This window comes from Perca fluviatilis, chromosome 19 (genome assembly GCF_010015445.1).
Source record: "Perca fluviatilis chromosome 19, GENO_Pfluv_1.0, whole genome shotgun sequence".
Taxonomy (NCBI): domain Eukaryota; kingdom Metazoa; phylum Chordata; class Actinopteri; order Perciformes; family Percidae; genus Perca; species Perca fluviatilis.
Genome location: NC_053130.1, coordinates 24,670,789 through 24,694,763, shown reverse-complemented (window position 1 = coordinate 24,694,763; position 23,975 = coordinate 24,670,789). Strand labels below are relative to the sequence as shown.

The 23,975-nt window shown below is 40.3% G+C and overlaps 1 protein-coding gene across 1 annotated transcript in view; it reads left to right on the top strand.

Annotated features, from left to right (window-relative positions):
- plpp4 (phospholipid phosphatase 4) overlaps window positions 1-23,063 on the top strand; it is a 56,045-nt gene extending 32,982 nt beyond the window's left edge. Inside the window, exons 3-7 of the mRNA XM_039784790.1 lie at window positions 5,439-5,529; window positions 9,986-10,049; window positions 10,358-10,488; window positions 18,520-18,690; window positions 20,278-23,063. Of these exons, the coding sequence (XP_039640724.1) occupies window positions 5,439-5,529; window positions 9,986-10,049; window positions 10,358-10,488; window positions 18,520-18,690; window positions 20,278-20,486 (666 nt within the window). The 3' untranslated portion in view covers window positions 20,487-23,063. The remainder of the gene's footprint in view (window positions 1-5,438; window positions 5,530-9,985; window positions 10,050-10,357; window positions 10,489-18,519; window positions 18,691-20,277) is intronic.
- Window positions 23,064-23,975: the final 912 nt, after the last annotated feature.

The window sequence follows — 23,975 nt, the reverse complement described above, 5'->3', positions numbered from 1 at the left end:
TATCTACGGGGCTCAGAGGTCACAGCACCAGGACGAAAAAATAGAACATTTCCAACGGTTCTGTAACTTTAAAAAAAGATGGTGACCGTTTTAACCTGAACATCCAGGCACTAGCAGCAGAATGTGCTTCACATGAAGCAGAACTGCTTATTAAATCTGCTGTAATATACCTTCATATTGTGTTTTCCATACTGGTGCACAAGGGCATAAATTGAGTCCTGATGATGAACGGGTGACCCTGTTCTCTTATATAATTTACTCTTTTTTCCCACCCTATCAAAGAGTGATCAAGCAATCTTTCACAGGCTTTACAAGGCTGCCTCCCTGATGTAGCAGGGTTTGCATGACATTGTGAATTTTAGCTGAATAATCCACAGTTACAGTTATTCTCTGACAGGCTGATATGTTTAATTCTGTACAGCTGGACAGCGCTTGACTGACTGGCGCTTTACTCCATCCTGTGCTCCCCCACACACATCAATCATCTCATTACAGAAAAAGCTTCAGAGTAGGTGGTAAGCACTAACTGTCACTCATTTCAAGCTAGAAATAATAGCAGGTCATCTATACTTTAGTATATGACGTTAAAAAGCATTCATGCCAGACCTTGCTCATAAATAAAACAGCTTTAAATTGTTCATCAAAAAATCATTTGTTATAAGCATGTGAAAGTGCATTCATTTTAGCCTCTACCAATCAACCAGAAATCTCACATACACACAAACGCCTACAATTCTGCATGTCTGTGGTGCTGAGCATCCACCAAAGGAGGCAGTGGATCAAACCATTGCAAGACAAAGCCATCTTTTGAAATTTAAAAACATGCTTTTTAAGTGTCTATTATCAGCAGTGCAACATTATTGCGTATTGTTAATACCATTGAAATAGTTACAGTGATATATACCCAGTTTAGATGCAAATACATCCATAGGAACAGTGTGGCACAAGCTGTAAGATGAAAATTTGGCCAAGACATTCAAATATCCTCTGAAAAAAGGTTTTATTTGAAAGATTGACCCCGAAAACGTAGGAAAAGACCCCAAATATGTTGGTTGGGGGTACATCTTCACCTTCCAATATTAACGCTATTTAGAAAACATTGAAACTTTGCTTTATAACTTTACAGTATGTTACATTAAATTCATGAAGGTATATTTTAATGTAGAAGGCTATTAGGACACATAATAAGTAGGAAACATTTTCTCCTGGGTTGGACCCTTGTTGAATTAGATTGACTGGACTATAAATTCCTGAGCTGATAGCTACAGTTTATCTGAACTCTATTATTTCTTACTTCCTTTTACAACATGCTTTATTAAAAATGTTGACAGTTTATATTAACTTCAATATCCATGGATCTTTGCTAGTGGCAGGCCACTAAATAATGAGTGGGAGAGAAAGTCCCCCCCCCCCCCCTCCACCCACATTCCTCTTTTGGGAAAATGCTCCCAGTGCTGAGACCCAACAGTCAGGCTTCTTCAATGTCATTGCACTGACAGTAGCCCTGAAGGTGTGGAGAATTTATCTGGCCATTAAAAATAGTCCATGGAGGGGATTTACATGAAGCTACATTATGACTCACTGCGACCTTCATTAAGATATATGCTGTATTAGCCTGTGTGCGTCCTCAAGAGAGTCACTCTCTGAGCTTGTTATTTATTGTTGAACCCCAATGATCTTGGAGTACTAACCCTCTGATCCGTAAATCCAAAGGTCACATTATGTGAAGAGACTAATAGTGTAGCATACAGCCCTCAAATCAGCACCTATCAAAATCTCATGTTTCAGGAAATCTTTGCCGTTCCCATGTTATGCAAAGTTCATGTAATTTACAGGTAAAACAAATAATTAGCATGTCCAGAAAAGATATTCAGAATGAATGTAAGTATAAAACAAACTGAAATTGATTGAGAATTATTTGTACCTGACTATAGCCTGCATTATTGACAGTGAGAAGTTCCCTGAGAGCAGCAAATGTGAATATAGTCCACCCTCCAGGCAGAGTTAGGTTAACTAGGTTACAGTTATTCATATACCAAGAGAAATAAAAAAACAAAAACAAGCAATAACTGACATTATTATTGAACAGGCATTTCACATTTAAATAGATGCACATACAGAATGTAGCTTTCGAAAGGGAGTGTTAAGTGAACATGCCAGATCATCTGGAAATGTGAAAAAGATCATAATAAACCTTAAGGCCACATGCCAAAAATGCATCTCTTTATTAATGAAAAGACATGAATGCTCATTTAGAAGTGTCTTTAAAAAATAAAAATAAAAATAAAAATAAAAATAAAAATAAAAATAAAAATAAAAATAAAAATAAAAATAAAAATAAAAATAAATATATATATTTTTTATTTTATTTTATTTTTATTTTATATATATATATATATATATATATATATATATATATATATATATATATATATATATAAATATTATGAGACAAGATAATTTACGTTGTCAAACCTTTACATTTTTTGGGATACTTTAATGTGTTTCCATTGGCAACTGAAACCCTTATAAGTACTGCATTCCTCATATGCATACATCAACTGTTTAATACTCCCAGGAGAACTAATGTATAATTTTAGGTTATGAAGAGCTACTTAGTAAGTAAAATACTGTCAGGATTTGTTAATCTAAAGATCACCCTGCAGTCAATAGAGAACTGGATTCCCTCACAGTGACAAAGTGATAGCAGCAGCTGGGACTGAAAGGCCACTGGTACTCAGGGTGCATTTTTTTGCCAACGTGACGGATGTCACTAACTGCTGAGTTGCCACATCCATTTTAGTACATACAGTTTTTGAATCTGTGTTAGGCTTTTTTTGTTGTTGTTCCTTGTAAACACTATTTAACCAGCATGACCTAATACAAGCTGTTCATTCCACTCACTATTCAGTATTGCGTCTAAGGAGACTCTGTTAAATGTGTTTCTATCTGCAGGTGCAACCACACTGTATCACACTGGGTATAATGTAATGTGCAACAGATTCTCACTCCCATCACATAAAATACGGACGCTTGGTCGGGTGCCTTTGTCGTTGTTATTGACGCTAAAAGTGTCCTTTAGCGTCATATAACGCGCTTTAACTAAACGTGCTTGGACTATTGGCGTCTCTTTTGACGCCATGATATAGTATGTCATGTCTTGCATGGCTGTTTGCAGTTCATGTAAGGCCCAGTTTTAGCACTATGTTGTTCATACAGTAGCTACAGTATGTGCAGTAGGATGTCTGTAAGTTGTAAAGTGACATTTTAACACTACCAGTTACTGTTCAAAAGTTTGGAATTTCCTCGTGCCACAAAAGTTTGATCTCATGGTCTTCCATGCTTTTAGGTTGTAGAAAGTCCTCTTTGATGAGATGAGATGTTATTTTGTATGAAGGGTTTGCAACAAAAAAAGTCACATGTTGTACATGGAGAACAGATCACTGTACAATGGTTCAACCAGACTGACGATTGAAAGGGCAGAAAGAGACAAAGATACCTCTGAGCAACAGTTCAATAAGAATAGAAGAAATCAGCAGTCATTGGTGAAAGAAACTGGAAGCTTACCATCAAAATGTGTGCCAATTTAAATAGGAACCCATTCCTGTTTCCGTGTCAAGTGCACAAAAATTTCTTTTAAAAATTGGAATTAAGAGGCAACGTGTTGCTTTAGCAAAGCTATTGTTAAAATGTTACAATAGAAATAGTAGTTTACTCTAAGGCAGGGAATATCAGCTAAACACACTATGGTCTGATTGTCATTGTCTGTCTCTGTGGCCCAATACCAATGCCCCCCTAAACCCTAAGCCCTGAACCCTCAGGGACTTAATTGATGTCAAGTGGTAAGTGCGAGAGTTGGTCTAATAGAAAGGGGATAATACTTTGCAACATATCACGTTACCTTGACAAAACATGTACAATAGTAGGTTTACGGCCAAGGCAATTCAGGGAAAGACTGCCTGATTTGAACGTCTTCCAGGCTCACAGAGTGGACAAGAGGTAATTGTCAAATAATCGATTTACTTGTTTTTGTCAAGACAGCATCATTAAGTAGTTGCGGTCGCCTCAAAGTCCTGAGTCCGTGAGTGTGGACATTGGGATTGGGCCACAGCAGACATTTTGACTTGTCATAGTAGGAAAAGTACAGGTGTTACTAACAAGACTAATGATGGCTCTGTTCTATTCAAGTGTTCCAGTGAGAATGCATGCTGGCTCACTAGTGAGCCAGGACAATACCAGGATTCTGAAATCAAAGCAGCTGAATGGAATTCAGCCATCATTAATTTGGGTTTTTACACCGGTGCTTTTTGTACTGTGACAAGACAAAATGTCTTCCATGAAAAAAGCCTATTGGGCCTGTATGTGTGTGTGTGTGTGTGTGTGTGTGTGTGTGTGTGTGTGTGTGTGTGTGTGTGGGGGGGGGGCTCTCACTCTCCAAGCGCCTCACCTTGCCAACAACTCATCAACTCTCCTTCATATTAACCGTAGCTCTTCTCCCACTGGTCACAGGTTCATTATCTCAACTACTGATCATCTTCCATCTTCCTGCCTGCTAACCCTTGAGCCACTCATCCTCGTCCAGCCTAGTCTACCATCCATTGCCCCTCTGCCTCAGCCAGCCATCTTCTTCTTACCACTCACCCACCGTTCCCTGTAGTCCTGCAATAAACCACAACACTGACAAATCACAGTTTAAACCTATCTAGCCAGAAGAAAAACATCAATATGACTGGTGATTCCAAACTTTTGCACGGTAGTGAATGTCTGTGCCCATGTCACGATGACATAAACAAATCGTGGCTAATTTAATTTCTAAGTCAGGTAGTGAGTACTAATTCACAAATGAAACATGAGCTGGCATATTCGTCTGATTTCCTGGCTAGTAGTAACTGTTAGTGCACTTGAATCCAATTGTGTGAACAAGTTTGGATCCAGCTACTTTAAAGTGGTGCCTAAGGTACAAAATTAGTTACAAACTGGCAGAGTTACACAGATGTACACACGGCTGAACTGATGAACAGCACTCGAGGGAAATTTAGTATGTGTTTCATAATAATGGAACTGAAACTCTGCCTTTGTTTGTACGACCTTTGTTGCTTAAGGCAAAGCAAATATATTAAATTTGGCCAAAACGTAATTAATCCATTCTGAGGCATGAATAATTACTGAGGTGCTGTGGTGGCCCAAATCTTATCAAGTGAGGAGCAGAATTTCCCCTCTTGTGCAGGCAAGAGACCCGGCTGAACAATAAAGAAGCTTGTTTGGCCCCGCAGTTTGCCTTGTTAAAATTAACTCTGAATAATAGGTAGGTTCATGTCATTCCCGGAGGCAAAAGTTATTTGACGATTAACCTGCAAAACAGACCCCGTGGAAATGCTGCAGCAGCACATCTCTAATGTCACGATAACTGTACTTTCTTCCTTTTTATTTCCTCCCAGGCAATTTCATTCCTCACCCCACTGGCGGTGATATTTGTGGTGAAGATAATTCAGAGGACGGACAAGACAGAGCTCAAAGAGGCATGTTTAGGTACGTGGAGCCAATTACTTGAAATGTCACAAATGTGATGTTGTTTGTCACAATCTTATGAGAGGTCTTAAAATGACAGCATACATACTATAGTTGCTGCACATATTGTTGGAGTTTTTTTTTATAACTACGAAATATCATCTTTCCCCTATGCTACCTGGAAGCATGGGATAATTGTTCACCTAGAAGTACTTTATTGTGCTTAATGGTACTGCTATTTCAACTCTGTGTGCTACAGTCAGTATGCTACCACACAAGTTAGTGTTAATCGCAGAAGCCAATGCGTATTTACGAGTGTTTAATATTTTTATGCCATTTGTTTGATTTTCACAAGATATGGACATTTCTCTCACACTGATCCCCCCCCCACCAGAAGCTTTGGCACATCTAAGAGCATTAAGCAAGTTGAACACAAATCCATTTAAAGAGACACACAGTGATGAATCTGGTAAAGCGAGACTAGCTCAGTGCATCAGTCCATCGGTGTAGTGATTGCAGTGCTGTATAGAATAGAACAGGCCACCTGCAGAGAAGCACTTCTACAAGGCTTTATATTAGTCGTAGAGGAAAACAACCTCCCTCAGAGGAACAAAGACTAAAAGGGAGCCCATTATTCTGACACGATACATGATCATAGTTTTGAACATTGCTTTTGAACTAATGCTGTCTCTAGACCTAATGAGAAAGACAGATCATGAAAGCAGTTTTTGGGCTGGGTGTGCAGTTAAAAAAGTGCTGTACTAATTTATTTTTACATCTCAAGCTAAAGTCACAGAAAGGTAGCTATCCCTGTATTCCTGCAAATGTATTGGGTTCAAAGTTGGCCCTGAGGGTCGTCTAATTCTAAATTCACAAATCAAATTTTCAAATTGACGTAATTAAGCAGGGAGGTTTTTTGTTTGTTTGATTTTCTCCCTTGTAATACCAACGGAACTTGGTTTTGCTAATATTGCATTTATTGTTTGAAACAGTGCACTCTGCAATCACATCCACGCCTGTTTATTTCCCTTTAGGAGTAAAAAGGACACAATGTTCCCTTTGTAGAGTTGTCCAATAACCCTCTATCATTCCCAAACTCAGCTTAACTGTGTGATTATCCATCAGTCGAGATTTTGAAATTTTGATTATATTTTCCAAAAGACTTTGCGAGAACGATATTATTCATCATCTTAATGTGAGATCTCGCAGAGGCTTTATTGTTTGGTGTGTGTCGGGGGAGTAATCTTCCAGTTGGTGAGACAATGAGAAATATTTTAATAGCAAGAGCTTGTGTGGTGTCTGCATATCTGGTCTAATTTGTCAAAACTTCAACCAGAGCTTTGATAATGAATATCAAAAATCAAGACACTGTTATAAAATATTTAGACAGTAGGATGTCACTGAGAATTGTTTTGACATGCAGAGATTGGGTTCCAATCAGCCTCAACAGATGGGCTGTCTATATGAGTTGAATGCAAAGGATTTTGGTAAAGTGATGGCAGAAACGCTGTCTTTACTCAATGGGTCTCTAATTTCCTGAGACTGAACCCTAGTGCAACCACTACTGCAAACTCTGGGGTAGGTGCATGTGACCAATTTGGATGACCAGAGGCACAAGCACAATCCTAATGCAGCACAGACCAAAGAGACTTACGCTGGTGGAATACATTATTAGGAGGAGGAATGCTGTATCAGCAGGTGCACTTGTGGCGAGCTGCAAGAAAGGCCAATCGCATCAGTTTCTCTCACACCCTTTAAAAATTGCAGATGCAAGGCTAAAGTGGAGGCACAAAACCACAAGGCAGAAATATACAGTATAGCACATTACTAATATAGCACCCAGGGTGAGAATGTGTGTGTGTGTGTGTGTGTGTGTGTGTGAGAATGTGTGTGAGAATGTGTGTGTAGCAACATAGATACTGCTACAAGGTCAGGGGATACATATGTTCGACCAGCTATGCCACTCCAGCTAACTCGGCAGACACTGGTTTGTTTGGTGCGAGGAGGCATATTAATTAATACTTAAATGACCATCAGACTAAATAGACTATGTATGAGCTGGAGCAATAGATTTATACAGTAAGTGTTTGGCCTGGGATCTGACAAAGCAGGGAACACATTGTTTAATGTCCCATTTTTCAACTGGTCAAAAGGAACATGCCTCATTTAGGGGTTTCATCTGATCTGCCCAGAGTTTGGCCAAATTAACAAGCTGTTAAATAACATTGACACTCTGCTCCTCTCAGCAGCTCAGGAAGATAATATGCTTGAGCTCTGGCAACGTGGGGTGCATTCAATTGACCTGCAGACTACTGGGATTAACCTGTGAGGGCAGGAACTCTGGCTAATGATGAGTCCTAGTGGATTGCCTCGCAGCTAATTAAATGAACGCACAGTTACAGTGCAATGCCCACCTGTCAACCAACAGCAGTCCTGTTTCCCATTACCAAAGTTGAGTTGAAGCAGTAATTGCTTTACAGTTAAATAGGCTCTAAGTAGGTGCAATCATTTCCCAGCACCACTGTGGGGATACCTTTTCTCCCAAGTGGTGACTATTTTTTTGTTCTGTCTATAGTGTAGAAATATATTTGGTTTAGAATAAGAATGTCCTGTAGCCTGGGATGGCCTCGCTGTCTCCTCCTGTCTGGTATGTGTAAGATAAGACGGGTTCAAATTTAGTGGAGCAAAAGTGCTCCTGATTTGTTTGATAAACATTTGGAACAGAATGCACCTAATGAAATATCTTAAAGCAACAGACAATCTTTAGGCCATGAGAGAAGAAGAGAATGAGAGCGATCCCAAGGCTAGCGCGCAACTTCGCTATCTTCTCGGAGACGAGAGTGATATCCAACCAATTGGTGGCCCAGACGCAATGAAGGGAGGAGGAACCTGAAGATGAATAAAAGAATAGGGAAAAGGAAGGTCCGGTGTCAGTCCCGGAGAGACTTTGTTGGTGGCTAGGGAGAGAAAGTCTTGAAGGAGATCCATATGCATATGAAATATCTGTTTGCAATATAATCTTACTAAAGATTGTTATAGTTTAACTGAACGAATCCTGAGTATTCATTTCCTGGTCTGCCTTTCAACGAACACAATAATTAAAGGGGAAACTTTGCGAAATGACCGGTGGAGTCAAAAAACTCTGGCCTTTTGAGCCAGAGTAGAATCGGTCGCATCTTTTCCTACAATAGCAATGTCAGTATGCCATTGATCTGTCTGTCCACCACTTGTACAGACATTCATGGTGCCCAGAGTTTAAATGCTAAAGAATTTGGTGGCTTTCGTCTAGGGCAGGGGTCTTCACTGTTTTTTAGGCCAATGACCTCTTAGCTGAAAGAGAGACGGAGCAGGGACCCCCCCACTAGGTCAAATAGATGGTCTCACATTACCCCTGTTATTAAAGGTCCCATGGCATGAAAATGTCACTTTATGAGGTTTTTTAACATTAATATGAGTTCCCCCAGCCTGCCTATGGTCCCCCAGTGGCTAGAAATGGTGATAGGTGTAAACCGAGCCCTGGGTATCCTGCCTTTGAGAAAATGAAAGCTCAGATGGGCCGATGTGGAATCTTGCTCCTTATGAGGTCATAAAGGGAAAGGTTACCTCCCCTTTCTCTGCTTTGCCCACCCAGGAAAGCTCATTGTGGGACTGGCTCTAGTGGCTGTAATTCTGCACCAAGGCTGAATTTCGGGAAAGAGACTTCAGATACAGTATTAGGGGATTAACTAAGGTCTATATAAAAGCATCCAAAAAGCACCATGTCATGGGACCTTTAAGTCTCTTTGTATATAGGATTCAGTTTAACTTTTTCTTTTTTTTTTAACAAAGGCTGATAGTATTTAACTCAGAGCACCATTGTGCCAAAGTAGCGTCACAAAGCTGCTAGCGAGGCTGTACACCCTTAGCTTTGTTGAATGATAATTTACATTCAACTAGATCTATTACTGGGAGGGAATAGAAGCACAACATGAGCAGTTATTCACTTCGTTTGGCGGCACAGAGGATGTGATTTAACTACAGATGAAAAGATCTATGGGAAGACTATATATGTATTTGTCTATTTCTCTGTGTGTGTGTGTGTGTGTGTGTGTGTGTGTGTGTGTGTGTGTGTGTGTGTGTGTGTGTGTGTGTGTGTGTGTGTGAAAGTTAATGTCTGTGTTTGTGAAGCTTTCACTGTGTTTAAAACCTGCTTGCTACTGTTGCTGCTTATAAAGTATGAAAGGCTTCACACATTTATCCTGACAACCATCTGTCCAGCTGCAGGGGAAATTCCCATGGACCTAATTGGCTTTTTTATTTGTGCATTATGTCAGAAGAGTAGGCAACCTGCCAGAAGCTGGATTGCACTGATAGTAAAAATCAATTATTTTACTACAGCATCACAATTTCTATGAACGCTGCTCACATTAAAAATGCTGTGTCAACCTCATCTGTGCCTAACATTATTTGACTGTGTGTGTCAATCTTCCTTCTCCAGCTGTGTCCCTGGCCCTCGCCCTGAATGGAGTCTTCACGAATACTATCAAGTTGATTGTTGGCAGGTATGCTGAACAAACTGAAGCATTCAGGCTTTGTCAGTGATGCTAGAGATTAAACGGACAGTTTGAGTATTTTGAAGTACTTATCCATAGTCAGTGTATTACCTACTGTAGATGGCTGGTCTACCACTGCCTCGATCAGTTAGTTTGTTTGTGTGATTCTGTGACTTTGGTGCTCTAAAGGGTTAGTTTGGATTCACTGTTTTAGTCTGGTGGCTTTGAAGAGAGTATAGATAACGTCTTCAGTAGTAGTGACAAGTAGATGGAATTATCTCCATCAACGACACTTCTGGGTTGTTTTTGATTTTCAGACCCAGGCCCGATTATTTCCAGCGTTGTTTCCCTGATGGACAAGTAAAGGGGGATGCGAGGATGCTGTGCACCGGAGAGCCAGATCTAGTCTCTGATGGACGCAAGAGCTTCCCCAGCAGCCATTCCTCCTGTGAGTACCAGTTTTCAGTCCAAGCAGTTCACCATCCAGCACTTGCAACACAATGCCAAAAGATATCAGAACTCATACACTGACTCATTAAAACTGCATGCAGCTGTAGCTATTCACTCAGTTTGATCTCGACACTCTGAGCAACATTTCACCAAATAAAAAATACCCATGTGTGCTGACTGCGTGTGCAGAAGGTGTTTACTTCACATTTCAACATGATGATCTCTTCAAAGTTAATTACAACATGTAGTGACGAGTTGTCATTCAATTTATACATCCCGAGGCAGCTCGTTGAGACGCTCATGGGTTTGGTTGATTGAGTCAAGCGCATTTAATCTTGCTCGTTTGGTGTACGGCTGAGTGTTGTTGAATGCACACCTACTGTTTCAGCTTCATTGGACTTCCTGCTGTGTTCAGCTGTGCAGGCCAATTGGGGACACTGGACATTTTTTTTGGACCATATTGCTTTCCAAGCTGCTTTCAGTTTCAGCAGGATGTTAAATAATTCACATGTTTTTCTGTCGTCCAGCAGATGAATGTTAAGTGGTGTGCTTGGAGTGTTTGCTGTCGGCCACACAGATGTTGAATAGCTGCTCAGAATTATTTGGTGCACCAGGCATATAAAGACACATCTATGATAAAACATACTGGTGACTGCATGGCTTCTTTTCTGTCTTGCTCTTGCGACTCAGAAAAGTCCAACAACAGATAAAATGTTTACACTGGAGTTATACTGAACGTCTTGCTATCTATTATGCAAAATGAAAGAATATATCTGTATATCCTCCAGTGAGCTGTGCCCAGACTGTTGCTTTGATATTTATATTGTTTGCTTTTGTTCAAACATCCTTATTACATTTTCACCCTGGATGCACATTCACATTTAACAAGGTAATGATGCAGAATTCCTAAGTACTACAGGAATGTGTAAATACAAATACATACAAATGGTTGGCATCCAACTGATGCATTTAAGTGTCACAAGTTGAAAAGAAGTAAAAATCTGTGGTGCTGTGAACATTTTGTACTCATTTGTTCGTGTGGCAAGATGGATACAATTTTCACTGCTGCTGTAATTTCATGTTGTTTTAAATTGATGTTTTAGCATAATGTTAAAGTTGCATATACTTCTCAGACACATGCTTTAAGAAAGAAATGCTTTGAAGTGCTGGCTGTGACCCATTAGAAATAGCAGAGGACATTTCTCTGTAATTTACTGCAGCACTGTGTATGGATTACATCCATCTCCGCAGCAGCTCTAATAGCCTTATGTTGTTGCGCTGTGAGTGAGAAAGTGATTGAGAGAGCTGTGCGACGGGGGGGACACAGGGAGCACCCGTATGCCAGCATGTCTAGAGAGCAGAAGAAATCCAATTTCCTGTCTGTGTCCCCTTTCACCAGGACACTGCTTGTTGGACCATGCATACGTTACAGATCTTTTACCCAGACAAATCTGGCAATGGACAGGGAATAGGGGCAGACCATGGAGCAGACCGATAGCAAAAGTGGCATCTGGATGTATTGCAACACTACTTCTGGTATGAAGCCTGAGACACAGACTATAGGTAAAATAAACAGTTTTGCATGCAGAGACTCTGCATGGTTAAAAATAAAACCCAAACTAATCCATCAAAATCAGCCAGGAAAAAAATATAAATATGCACTTGGCTTTAGTGTTTGATGACAGCTATTTTTTTTTTTTTTCATATATTTTATTGGATACAGCGTACAAACAGTACAACATAGTAAAACATAAGTCTTCATTTTGTGTTTTCAGAATGAACAGTTCCTCAAAACAGATTAATTGTTTCATCCAATATCCCTCCCACCAACCCCCCCAATGGCCAGTTAAACATAAAAATAGAAATAAAATACAAAATACAAAGAACAAACACAAAGGAATAAAACTAAGTAAATAAATGAGTCAATTACTAGACATATATGCATACACACACACATGCATATGTACGCACGCACATACATACATATATATAGCTCTTAGAGAGCAAAGTCAGAAAACAAATCAGCAAATAACAAAGAAAATAAACGAGTAAGTTAGTAGGACAGTGAAATGTAGAAAGAGGTTAGTAGTTGCTGACACCCAGGGCGCTGCGCCAGGTTACTAGGATTCATGGACCAACAGGGATCGTGAGGGCTATGGCTCAATTACACCCATAACGCAGCGGAATGTGTGGCTGGCAGCCAGTGAGGTATAGCAGAAGTGGGAACCTATGCAGACAACTTACTAACTATGCCACTACAGTGACATTTCCTTAACGGAAAGCTGGTTCACATACTTAATCAGTGGTTTCCAATGACAATAAAATTTGTCAGTAGAGCCTCTGAGAGTAAACTTTATCTTCTCAAGTTTTAAAAAAGACAATGTGTCACATAGCCAGGCTTTAAACGACGGTGGTAGGGGTGCTATTTAAAAAAAAATAAAAAATAGAAACACAAACTATTATTGCATTTCAAAGTTTTTAAAGCTGCTCAGGTTCTCTGTGATTTCATTATTTTCTTCACCTCATGGCAAAGTAGCATTCATTGGAGTAGACAGGTCCCAGAAAGAGAAAAACAAACTAAATACTAACTCCCTTGAACCCACTGCACCAATATACACGGCTGCAAAGCAAGCAGGCCCTGAAGCATTAGCTGTAGCTTGTCCCCTTCTTATTCATATTCATCTCACATCTCTTCCTGTGCATATTAAGCCATTAGATATGATAAAAAAAAACAATGAGTCCTGTGAGAGGGACCTAATCACATCTTTGAATCTCCACATTACTTCTTTCACTTGAACACATCTTCCTATATTTAAAGTAATAATGTTGAAGATTTCCTTTAAATACATGTCTGTTAGGGAATGTCAGGAATTTCCCCAGTGCGGGATTAATAAAGTCTATCTTATCTTATCTTAAGTCCCTATTAGAGATGCACCGATTACAACTTTCTAGGCCGATTCCGATTTTCTTTGAGTTAGGCCAGCCGGTACCGATTTTAGCCGATTCCGATTTCATATTTTCTTACCACTTTACAGCACACACAAATATTTATTTTCTATCTTTTCTTTAATAGAACATTTTGCACAAAACATAGAAACATTTTTTGAACAGATAATGGATCACTATAAAATAGAACTAAATAAATTACTCCTGGTGTGGGAAATTCACACACATCTAAAGTGCAATGTTAGAACCATTTCCTTCTTTTCACATCCAATACTAACTAAAAAAATGTGATTTTGGTTTTTGGTGTCATCCCTCCTCGCCCTACTTTTTCCTTGCAGGTGTTGCATATTGCAAACTTGTTATCTCGTGCACACACGCTGAAGAATTTCCAAACAGCTGACATGTTGCAGGTTAATTCACGAGGTTCCCTACATGTGCGAGAATAGCGCGGACACGCGCTTCACACCACGAGCGGGTACGCGCGACACACGGCGGAAAAGTTGAGAGAAAGGAAAAAGAGACTGTGTGTATGCCGATATGAAATCGGACTGACCTGCTGGGCGCCGGTCATGGCCGAGCACGTGAAAACCGGCCAATTCCGGTCACCCCCTCGGTCTGTCGGTACATCTCTAGTCCCTATCTAACACAATGATGATTGAGCCTATGGCTCACTGATAAAATCCCTTGCATTTGATTGGAATGTCCATCAAATTAGTTCAGTATCTAGAGAGAATGACACTCTCCTATGTTTACTATAACTCACTCAGGAACACTTCAGTCCGTCTGGAGTGTCCGAAGAGGTTGAGAATCAGCTTGTGTTGGAGTGCTACTGCAATAATACAGCTAATAATGAGCTCCTGTTGGGCTTTTGTATGTCAGTGGGTGAAATAGATCCAGAGCCCACTGGTTGGTTAATATGCATTGCTTCTGATCGGAGGCAGAGGAGTGTCTCACGGGTTCTTGCAGGGGTCAAAGGTCAAATCAGAAAAGAGAGAGAAGGAAGATGGCTGGGAGATAGAAAACAGAACTGCTTCTGTCAGTAATTGGTTAGACAGGTTATGTCTGCGTGTGCTCTGGTAGTTCAATGATATATATTTTAACAGAAATACTGGGGAGAAAGGTGAAGAGACTGATATTATCCATTAGACTTTGCAGAGGCATTTACCAGAGCATGACTCCACTCTTTGAATCTACAGCCGAACCCTGTACTTTGAAAGAGCACTCATCTACTTTGAAATGTATCCTCTGTGTTCACTTGTCAAAAACCATAACAGGTTCAACATAACACTTCCTCATTTGCTGTGGCTTCCTTTTTTCACATACAGTCTGGGGTACTTCTCCTCTTACCACCCATTCCTTCATGCTTCTTACCTCATCGCACTTCGCATTTAGACCATTTTGTATGAGGTTCTACCCAGTTGTCGCCCAGCCAACCTCCCTCACAACTGACCCCTTCCATCGCTACCATACTTACACACAAAATGAAGTCATACTGAGCTCAAACGTACTTTTAGCTCAGTCTAAGCTGGTCTAAGCTAGCTGTTTGGTGCATTTAAACCGAACACTGGAGCGTTTCGTCGCATAGTCCGGTTCATTTGGGGTGGTGAGAAAGCTCATTCTAACTCTGGTCCAATTGAAAACGGGGGTCTCGGTTCGGGTGTCACATAGAGGATTGTTAATGTTTTCATACTGGTTTAATATGCCTTCATAATGTATCTACATACACATGGAATTACTTTGTTGATACTTATCGCATATTGTTCTGAAACTGATAGCCTATATCTCAATTCTACCTTGTTTACAGAAATCACCCCCATGTGCTCTCTAAAAAAGTGCATTCAGACTTCTTCTTCACTTGCATCCTCTGAACAAACCTGTGCTTGTTTGAAGATGAAGAAAGCAATCGCACTGCACTCATCACTCTAATTAGGCATCTTTGTTTTGTCTAGGGGGAAATACTCGTCAAGGCTTTTTAATTGCACGAAGTGGATTTCTTACCAAGATGTTTTTCCTTTTGTTAGCCTCCTTCTCTATCCTCTGGCCTTTCAGGGTCCCCTGCTGCCTCTTGGGGAGCATCCTTCAGTGGTTGCTCGGTACACCTAGTATTCATTGTGTCACCCTACTGCTGAAAATGTTTTGGCTTAGTTAATTATGCTAATTTTAAATGAAGAAATGTGTTTATGTGCGCATGTAGATGTGTGTGTGTGAGGGACACACACTCGCTGTCCCCACTCATGTATTATGCATATCCCCGAAGCATTTCTATTAGTGTAGTCAAGATGTTGACTCACCGTGTCTGCAAACATATTGTCTGTATGCAGTATTGAAATAAAACATGCACATTTACTGCTACAGTGAACCATTTTCCTTATGATACCTTTTTAAAAAACACAATATTGCTTAGTTTCATTAAATCTATTCATATAATGTTACAATTCTAAACTAGTCAACAGACCAACAGACTAGTCAACAGAATATTGTGCACTTCACATGTTTCTGTCTTTATTACCACTTAGATTAAATTGCCATAAAAGCCCAATACTTAAAAAAGAGACACATAGATTTTAAATGGACCATTAGCACAATTTTGGAGCCTGAAACCTACAATGTCTAATAACCAAAAACACCCTCTGAGAGTTTGGTGACCTGTCCACCGTGTTTCCTTGCTTTGTTTTCAAAGCATTCTTGGATAAGCTCCAGCCCTTATCACTCTGAATGAATAATTACAACAAGTAATAGTGGTAAACTGGTTCTCTGCTGGATCCCCAGCTTTGTTTTGTGCACTGTGTTTAGAAATAAATTGAAGAGATGGAGATGGATTTGATTAATACAGAACAAGAGAAAAAAACAAACAAGTAAGAAACCAGAATAAGCTATGTATTGTTCAAGTAATCCAGATGACATTGCATATTGCGATAATGAAATAAATGTTTTGATCTCTGCTCTGGTGGATCGGCAGCTTGATAGAAACTTAGACGACCAGTGTTTTGAAAATGTGTGATTTTCTCATGTAAAAGTGCTGTGGGGTTTTCCACAGTTAAAGTGTTTAGTCAGATTTACTTGTTCATGGATAATTTAGTTCTGTCTATTCAAATGAGTAATGTAATCATCTAAGCAATGGTTAGAGCTATTAAAATGAATGGTGTGAGCTTCTGTGTGATTGGAAAAGTGGAGAGGTCGCCCAGAAGTGAGATGTATGGGCCCCGAGGGATGCTGAGGCTGCGAGTCTCAGATGGGTTGTTCATGACCTCTGAACAGAACTGGACTGATGAGCTGAGTCAGAAAGCATGAAAGTAATGTGTTGTTGTCTGTTGAACCTATGTGGCATACTTTATGGGTGGTGATAAAATGTGCAGGATTTTGTATAACACAGGGTGTCAATTAATTTTTAACATATTTTATCCTCTCCACATGGATTGATATAATTGGCAGAATGTATTAACTTGGTTAATCTAGCCCTGGGTGAATTCAGTTTCCAAAATTCTATGACCTACTGGTCCACTTTAAAGCTTAAGCTCTTAAAAGGGGACCCATTGGCCATATTTAATCTTGCCACCTTAACCACCATATGGTTTCTAGTAAGTGAGATTGTATAGGCCACCCATTTGGCACATACAGTCAGCAATACAGGATCCATTTATTTAAGCTGGGCCAATTCAAGGCCATGTTAACAATATGGGTGAATTGCCATGACATTCTGCCCAGACATTCATGGTTACCAGACGATGACGCCTACTGACTTTGACGATCCCCTGAATTTTCCTCGAGCACCACCATCAGGTTAACACTTTTGGTATGTGAGTGAAATCCTTGAAAAATCATTAACTTGGATACGAAGGCTGCAACAACAAGAAAACACAGTGCACCACACATACCTATGTGGAATCCAACCAAAGTCCCATATTAGATTCAGTTCTGTTAAAGTATTCAATATAGGAGTCATTTTTTTAAACGCAACCAAGCAAACTACATTACATCCATAATTCCCAACCCAATATCAGCCCATACCAGCCATCCAATACATTGGTCTCAATTGCCTGATGGAAATTGCTGAGCTCTTGTAATCGAGCCAACTCCTGCTCCCTGGCAGCAGGACAGCCACTGAGACAGCTGGGATTTCTGCCTCTGCCCTTTCTTCACACCATCCTTTCTCTCTCTCTCTCTCTCTCTCTACAGGCTACACATGTGTCCTGGTGTCCTAAGTATTCCTGGCCTGGTTTGTGGGTTGAGTGACAAATGGGCAGCTGATGGGTGCTGATGGGTGCTGTTTGGCCCGCTGCAGCAGTAAACTAATGACCCTCTCTCAGCACAACCTTTCAATTCATACAATTAGACCTCTGCTGTTTCTCTTACACTAACCACCATCAAGACCTCTATAAGCACAGCAATACCAGCAGCTTAGCTTTCACTGCGACCTCAGACTCTCAGGCTATTGGTGGGCCAGTGCAGAGGAGGTGTAATAATTGTGTAATTTGGGACTGACATAGTCTCCTCTCTTATCTCAGTTCGGCAGTGTTTGCATAGAAACCAGTCTTTAGGAATCTTATTTTGTACTGTGTATTGGCTCAGGGATGCACACTGATGCCACAGTCAAACTCGCATCGCATTGCTTGATAAGTCTCCATCAGGGATTTGGTTGTGCTTAGTATAGCTGTGTAGATGAGGATGTCTGTTTGTCTTCGCCTGCTCTTAGTCACCTGTCGCACAGAGTGATTTAATACGGAGGCATTCTTTCTAACAGACTGAATTTTCATTCCTTAGTGAGCTTACCTGCGAGTGGTTGGCAGTGGACAGGCTGCAATCTGCCATCTGCCTTCTTTGTTACCTTCTTCTGTCTAAAATGCTTTGTCATCACACTATAGCTGTCCGTTTCATTGTTGATTTCATTATTTTGCACTAACTGTTGCACACTTGTCCCTCATGCAGTGTAATTGACTTTTACAAGAAAGTCCATTGAGACATGGTCACAGTTTATGTCTTCGCTGATATACAAGAGGAGAGTTTATGTGAATGCTATAGGTACATTTCAGTGTTGACCCTCTTTTCTTCTTTCTCTTTGTCTGCCCACTTCTCTGCTTGCTAGTTGCATTCTCCGGACTTGGCTTCACCTCCTTCTACCTGGCGGGGAAGCTGCAGTGTTTTACGGATCAAGGTCGAGGGCGTAGCTGGCGTCTCTGTGCCATGGTGCTGCCTCTCTACAGCGCTATGATGATTGCACTGTCCCGGACCTGCGACTACAAACACCACTGGCAAGGTCCGCCTAACAGCTCAGACACGGGAAACATGAATAGGATTTTCATGTATTAATCAGAATTTCACCAAAAATGCTGCTTTGTTAAAAACTTACATAGTGTTATATCTGCTTGTGTCAGCCCGAGAAGGATTGCTGTGCGGAAGTCTTTTTCAATCACACCTGGCTCAAGGCGTTTTTATAATTATTATACAGATTATTTATAAGTCAAACTCAGGGTGCTGTAATTTAAACATGTATCAGAATGGCTGATCAAGGAATCAAGGAAAGGCTAAAATAAACTGTGGGCTACAATAAATCAGGCTGGGCAGCTTGCTTTTTTGCCCCACAGACTGAAAATGGTGTTGGTTAAAATGCTATTTTTTGTCTGCTATAGCATTTTGATTTCCTGAAAAGTGCCTGAGATGACAGTGAGGTGGCATTTAATTTAGCAGCCTGGAAAGAATATGATAATTACAAGCTTGAGTTTTTCCATTTCTGGTCTGGAAGAACTGGAAGGAGACTTGTGGGGACAGAGGGAATGCATATGTGGTTGGGGTGTGGGAGAGATTATGACAGCTCTGTCGTATGGTGTTAATTAGTTTTAGAAGCCATATGTTCATGGGGAGCAGGGCAGCTACAAAACAGACAACTATTTTAACAACCAGGGTGTACAACACATAGAGCAGTTACATGCAAGCCAACTACTTTCTTAGTCCTCCTAGTATGTCTTGGCTCTGCACATACTTTTTCTCCTCCCTCTCCCTGGCAGACTGTAAGTAAGCAGCAATGGTGCAGCCCATTAAACTCGAGGGGGCCCCAATCTGCACTCAGTGTAAACACAAGCTGGAAGCTCCCATTAGCCATGGGTACTGATACACGTTTGATGGATTATATTCTCACCATCCCTTTTCGCACTTTGGAGGTGGGTTCGGTCTGTCATCTGGGAGGAAAAGGCTGGGTTTCTGTCAATGAGGCCACCAAAACTAATATATTGCATCAAGTCACAGTCTATTAAATTCAGTTGACAGCAGTCGATGAAACATTCACAGAGCAAGCTCATGCATTGTATAGTTTACGAATGGTGGAAATCGAAAGTATATTATATTTCATTTCACCCAGAAAGAGAAAACAAAGGGAGTACGGTGAGCGGTATATGGAGAAATACCATTTTTGATATTATGGAATCCTGTACTTCAGCTGTTCCAGCCACTAGCTGGCCATGTCATATTGATCTATACCCAACAATATACTCCATGATGAAAGTAGCCTTAATATTCGGCAGTGTGATATTATATGATGTATTATAGCTTAAAGGGGGGGCAGGTATAATTCCAAACTGTTCAGCGTAGATGACAAAATGACAGAGACAGCCTGTCCAGAGGCAAGAACAGAATCATGGCTTTGCCTTTCAGTTTACTTTCATCATGCTCTGAACTAGCCAGGAATGATAAATGCTCACTGGAACACTATTGCACATACAGTAGAGTGCAGTAATGCCTAATCGATTGTGCTCATTCCAAGAACAGGTGTTATTTTTCTTCCTCGGCATAGGCTAAATTTAACTGTATATGCATCCCTTAAAATATACGTGTTTGTGTGACTTTGCAGACGCCTTTGTTGGAGGAGTGATCGGGTTGCTGTTTGCGTACATCTGCTATCGCCAGCACTATCCACCCTTTCTGCACACGGACTGCCACCTGCCTTATGCCAGTCTGGCTGCTGCTGCCCACACGCCCTCGCATCCCCAGGACGACCCGCTGCCCACTGACAATGCCACCACCCTTCCCCTGGAGGGCTTGACTGAAGGGCCAGTATGACTAGTGTCCACCACCGAGACTCCCCCCAACACCCTCACCAAGCCACTGAACCCACTTCCCCATTCCCAGTGACATGACTGGCTCTTCTATACATTCCAGTGGACAATGATACACCTCACCCATCTCCATACTGTTGCACCCTGTCTCGGTGACACCTACATTTTGTTTGTTTAGTTTTTTTTTTATTATTATTATTATAATATATCTGGATCTTGCTCAGCAGCCGTCAAAGTCTATATTTAGATTTATCTACGAATATGGGACATCACCGCTGAGAGGGAAGAGAGAAAATCATGTTGAAAACCAGAGAAAAAAAAGTCTTACTAATGGCTGTGAAGGAAGATGAAAACATTGCTAGTTTTTGCTGGGATTGTTTTGGCTTAATGAGAAATGTGGTTTGGCAGGTTGTTTCTTGCTGGAGTATATTTATTGTTTGGCTGTTAAAGGATTAGAAGAGCAGGTTGGGGAGATTCTGAGAAATCCCCTGAAATGTCACAGCAATCAAATGAAACCAGTTAAACTATTAGATTATTGTATGTTGTATGTCCCACTATGAAACAAATTGTGATGCTGCATTTTCATTTAAAATCCAAGGACTTGGGCACTGCTTTTAGTGAGTTTTGCAACATAATGCTAGATATAGAACCTACTTGTACCAAGTAAGAACCAAGTATTCAATGTTACCTAACTTTACTCTTCTGCACTCACCCATTTTTTTGTTATTCCATTTCTCCCCATTCTCTTGGGGGCTTGTATAGTTTTCCACTGCAGTCCTACATATCACCGCTTCCCCTCTTCTCTTCCTCTCCTTGACACCATCCAACTTTATTTTCCACAATCCCTGCATTTAGCAAATGTTCCCAGAGGTTGCACGGAGACATGAACTCAAATTGTAGCTCAACGAGTGCAGTCTAGTACAGGCGGGTGGGAATGACGTGGTGAAAGTGTGTCTGGACAGGCACAAGCTCAAATCTGATCCTGCATTAATCCTCATTAAGTAAGGTCAGCCACGGCTGCTTATGAGCACATTAGGACTGTATGAGGTGCTCCACGGATTGACTGAGCATTGCAAATGGCTTTCAGCCCACTGTAGCCCCACAAATAGACAAACTAGCATTCAGGAGACGACAGGCCTGAACCCGGGGGCAGTGATGGAGATGTATTATTCATCCATTAATGTTCCATTATTTATGAAAATTTCCAGCCTTAATTTAGGGACATCATGTGAAAACAAACCAACAGACACCAAAGATTTGTAGTTTTTTCCTGCTTGGGTTGTATGCAACCTGTTATGCTTTGTTAAACAATATGACACATAGCCAGATTACTGGTTCCCTATCAACAAAGCAATTTGTAGCCTCTTACAAGTTTTGTCTGAAAGGATGGATCATTTTGTTGCCTTGGTTACTATGTCTTTTTTGCCATTGCTGTGACATAAATGGGAAGGTGCAATCTCAGTTTACCTCTATTGCCCAACCAAGCTACATAGGAAGGCGACGAAAAAAAAAAAAAAAGTGAAATGTAGAAGGTTATTTTGTTATTTTATTATCTTGTCAGAATGTTAGTCAAGCCTATTTGTACATTTGTCTCCACTGTCAAAAGACCACACGTTTTTATGTGAAACAGCCGCACCTTCAGCTGCTGTTTGCTTACACAGAGAAAGAAAACTTCTCTCTGTTCAAAATTCTTTTATTAAACACAATTTACTCAAATCAGCCACAGTTAAGCCTCTATCACTAATGCAACCCATTGGCAGCTTCTGTGTGCGTTTGCGTTCAGATTTTGATAAGGCCTGTCCCGCACGGATGCAATACAAATTACTTTACACAGAATGAACAGCAGCACCGGCCTGGAGATCTGTGACTGTGAGATTTTGACACCTAGAGACAGATTTGGGGATGAAATGATTGTGACACAGATGCATTGTGTTCTATAGACCTGCATTCGCCTGACTTGGCAGCCTGATGTTTGTACTTCATTATGTATTGTATGTCATTTTAGTATTATCCTATTAGATGGTGCAGTGTATATTGGGAAAAAATGTTGTTCAGGAGTCATGTCTGTAACAGTATTTTCGCTTTATCCACAATGGATGTGCGTTTGCCTTCAAATCATTCCATGATTTGTTTTAATTTGGTGCTATAGATACTTTTTTAGCAGTAGGTGTCACTTTTTTTCAAATGGTGAATGCGTCATTTTGACATGAAAGTTCAATCATTTTCTACAGAGAAAAAAACATTATATTAAAGTACATATTTCTTTTCTTTTTAAATCATATGCTCAAGGGCAACCAGTGCTCGTTATTCTGTGGATTCTGTCATTTCACCTTCCCATGGACTGAAGGGATAAAAGTAACTAAAAAAACAAGAATTATGAAATATTACCAATTATAATGAATAGATGTCTGAAGAAAAAATAGAGTGTAAGACTTATGAATCTTTGTTCATGGCATGCCAGTTCCATTTGTGAGAAAAGACTGTTTTCTATGAATAAGCATGTCTGGCCTTGAGAACTCTTTGAGCTGTGTTTTGCTGTTTATATACTTTATGTACAATAAAGGACTGCAGCTGTGTGGAATTTGTCTGTGAAGAAAACAAAGGAGCCTAATATATCTTGTCAAAGTGTGATCGTTGGAGACTAATTTATTCCTGTGATGGGAACTATTAACCCTACTGATTTGGATTCAACATATCATTGGAAAACAAAAGGTTTGAGGATCTGAAAAATGTCCACCCTGTAATGAGAACATAAGTATTTCTATATTATTACTTATTATATGTAAATGAACAATCTGACATGATGCATCCACAGACCTTTGAATGAGCTGTATCCCAAGTTCAGTCCAATGAATGTATGCTTCCATGGATCTACTGTCAGATTTCACAGTGCTACTGCAGTTGAGTGTGTGTGTGTGTGTGTGTGTGTGAATGTAACTCTGTTCTAAATGTGTGTTGTGCTTTTCTGCATCAGTTGTGTTGCACTTTGTTTAGACAGTTTCCAATAAATGTGTGTATATCAGTGTTTTAATAGGGCTGCTGTCAACAGCTTCTGAGAGCTGAGGAAACTTTCTTTTCCAAGACATTTGTTCCTATTTATATCACTACTTTTTAGTCTGTATGTTAGCCGTCATGTACTTTCAAAACTAACTTTTCAGAGTAGTGTTTTTTAGCCATGCTAGAGATGGCAATGTTAGCGTTCAGTCAGTCTGCCAGTCACTTGACAAATGACATTGGTGATCCCCTGACTTTTCATGCAGCGCCATCTTCAGGTCAAATTTTTAATTTTGCCAAAAACTTTGGTTTGTTACCAAATATATGCAAAACTAATGCAATTCCCAGTGGTGATCCTAGACTCTTGGGGTCCCCATTGTGCGGCCAAAGTTATAGGAAAATTCAGAAATTTCTGAACATCTGAGTATTTACTTATTATTTACCACAACAAAGAATGAGGCGATATGTAACAACAGGAGCAACATGTACATATGTAACA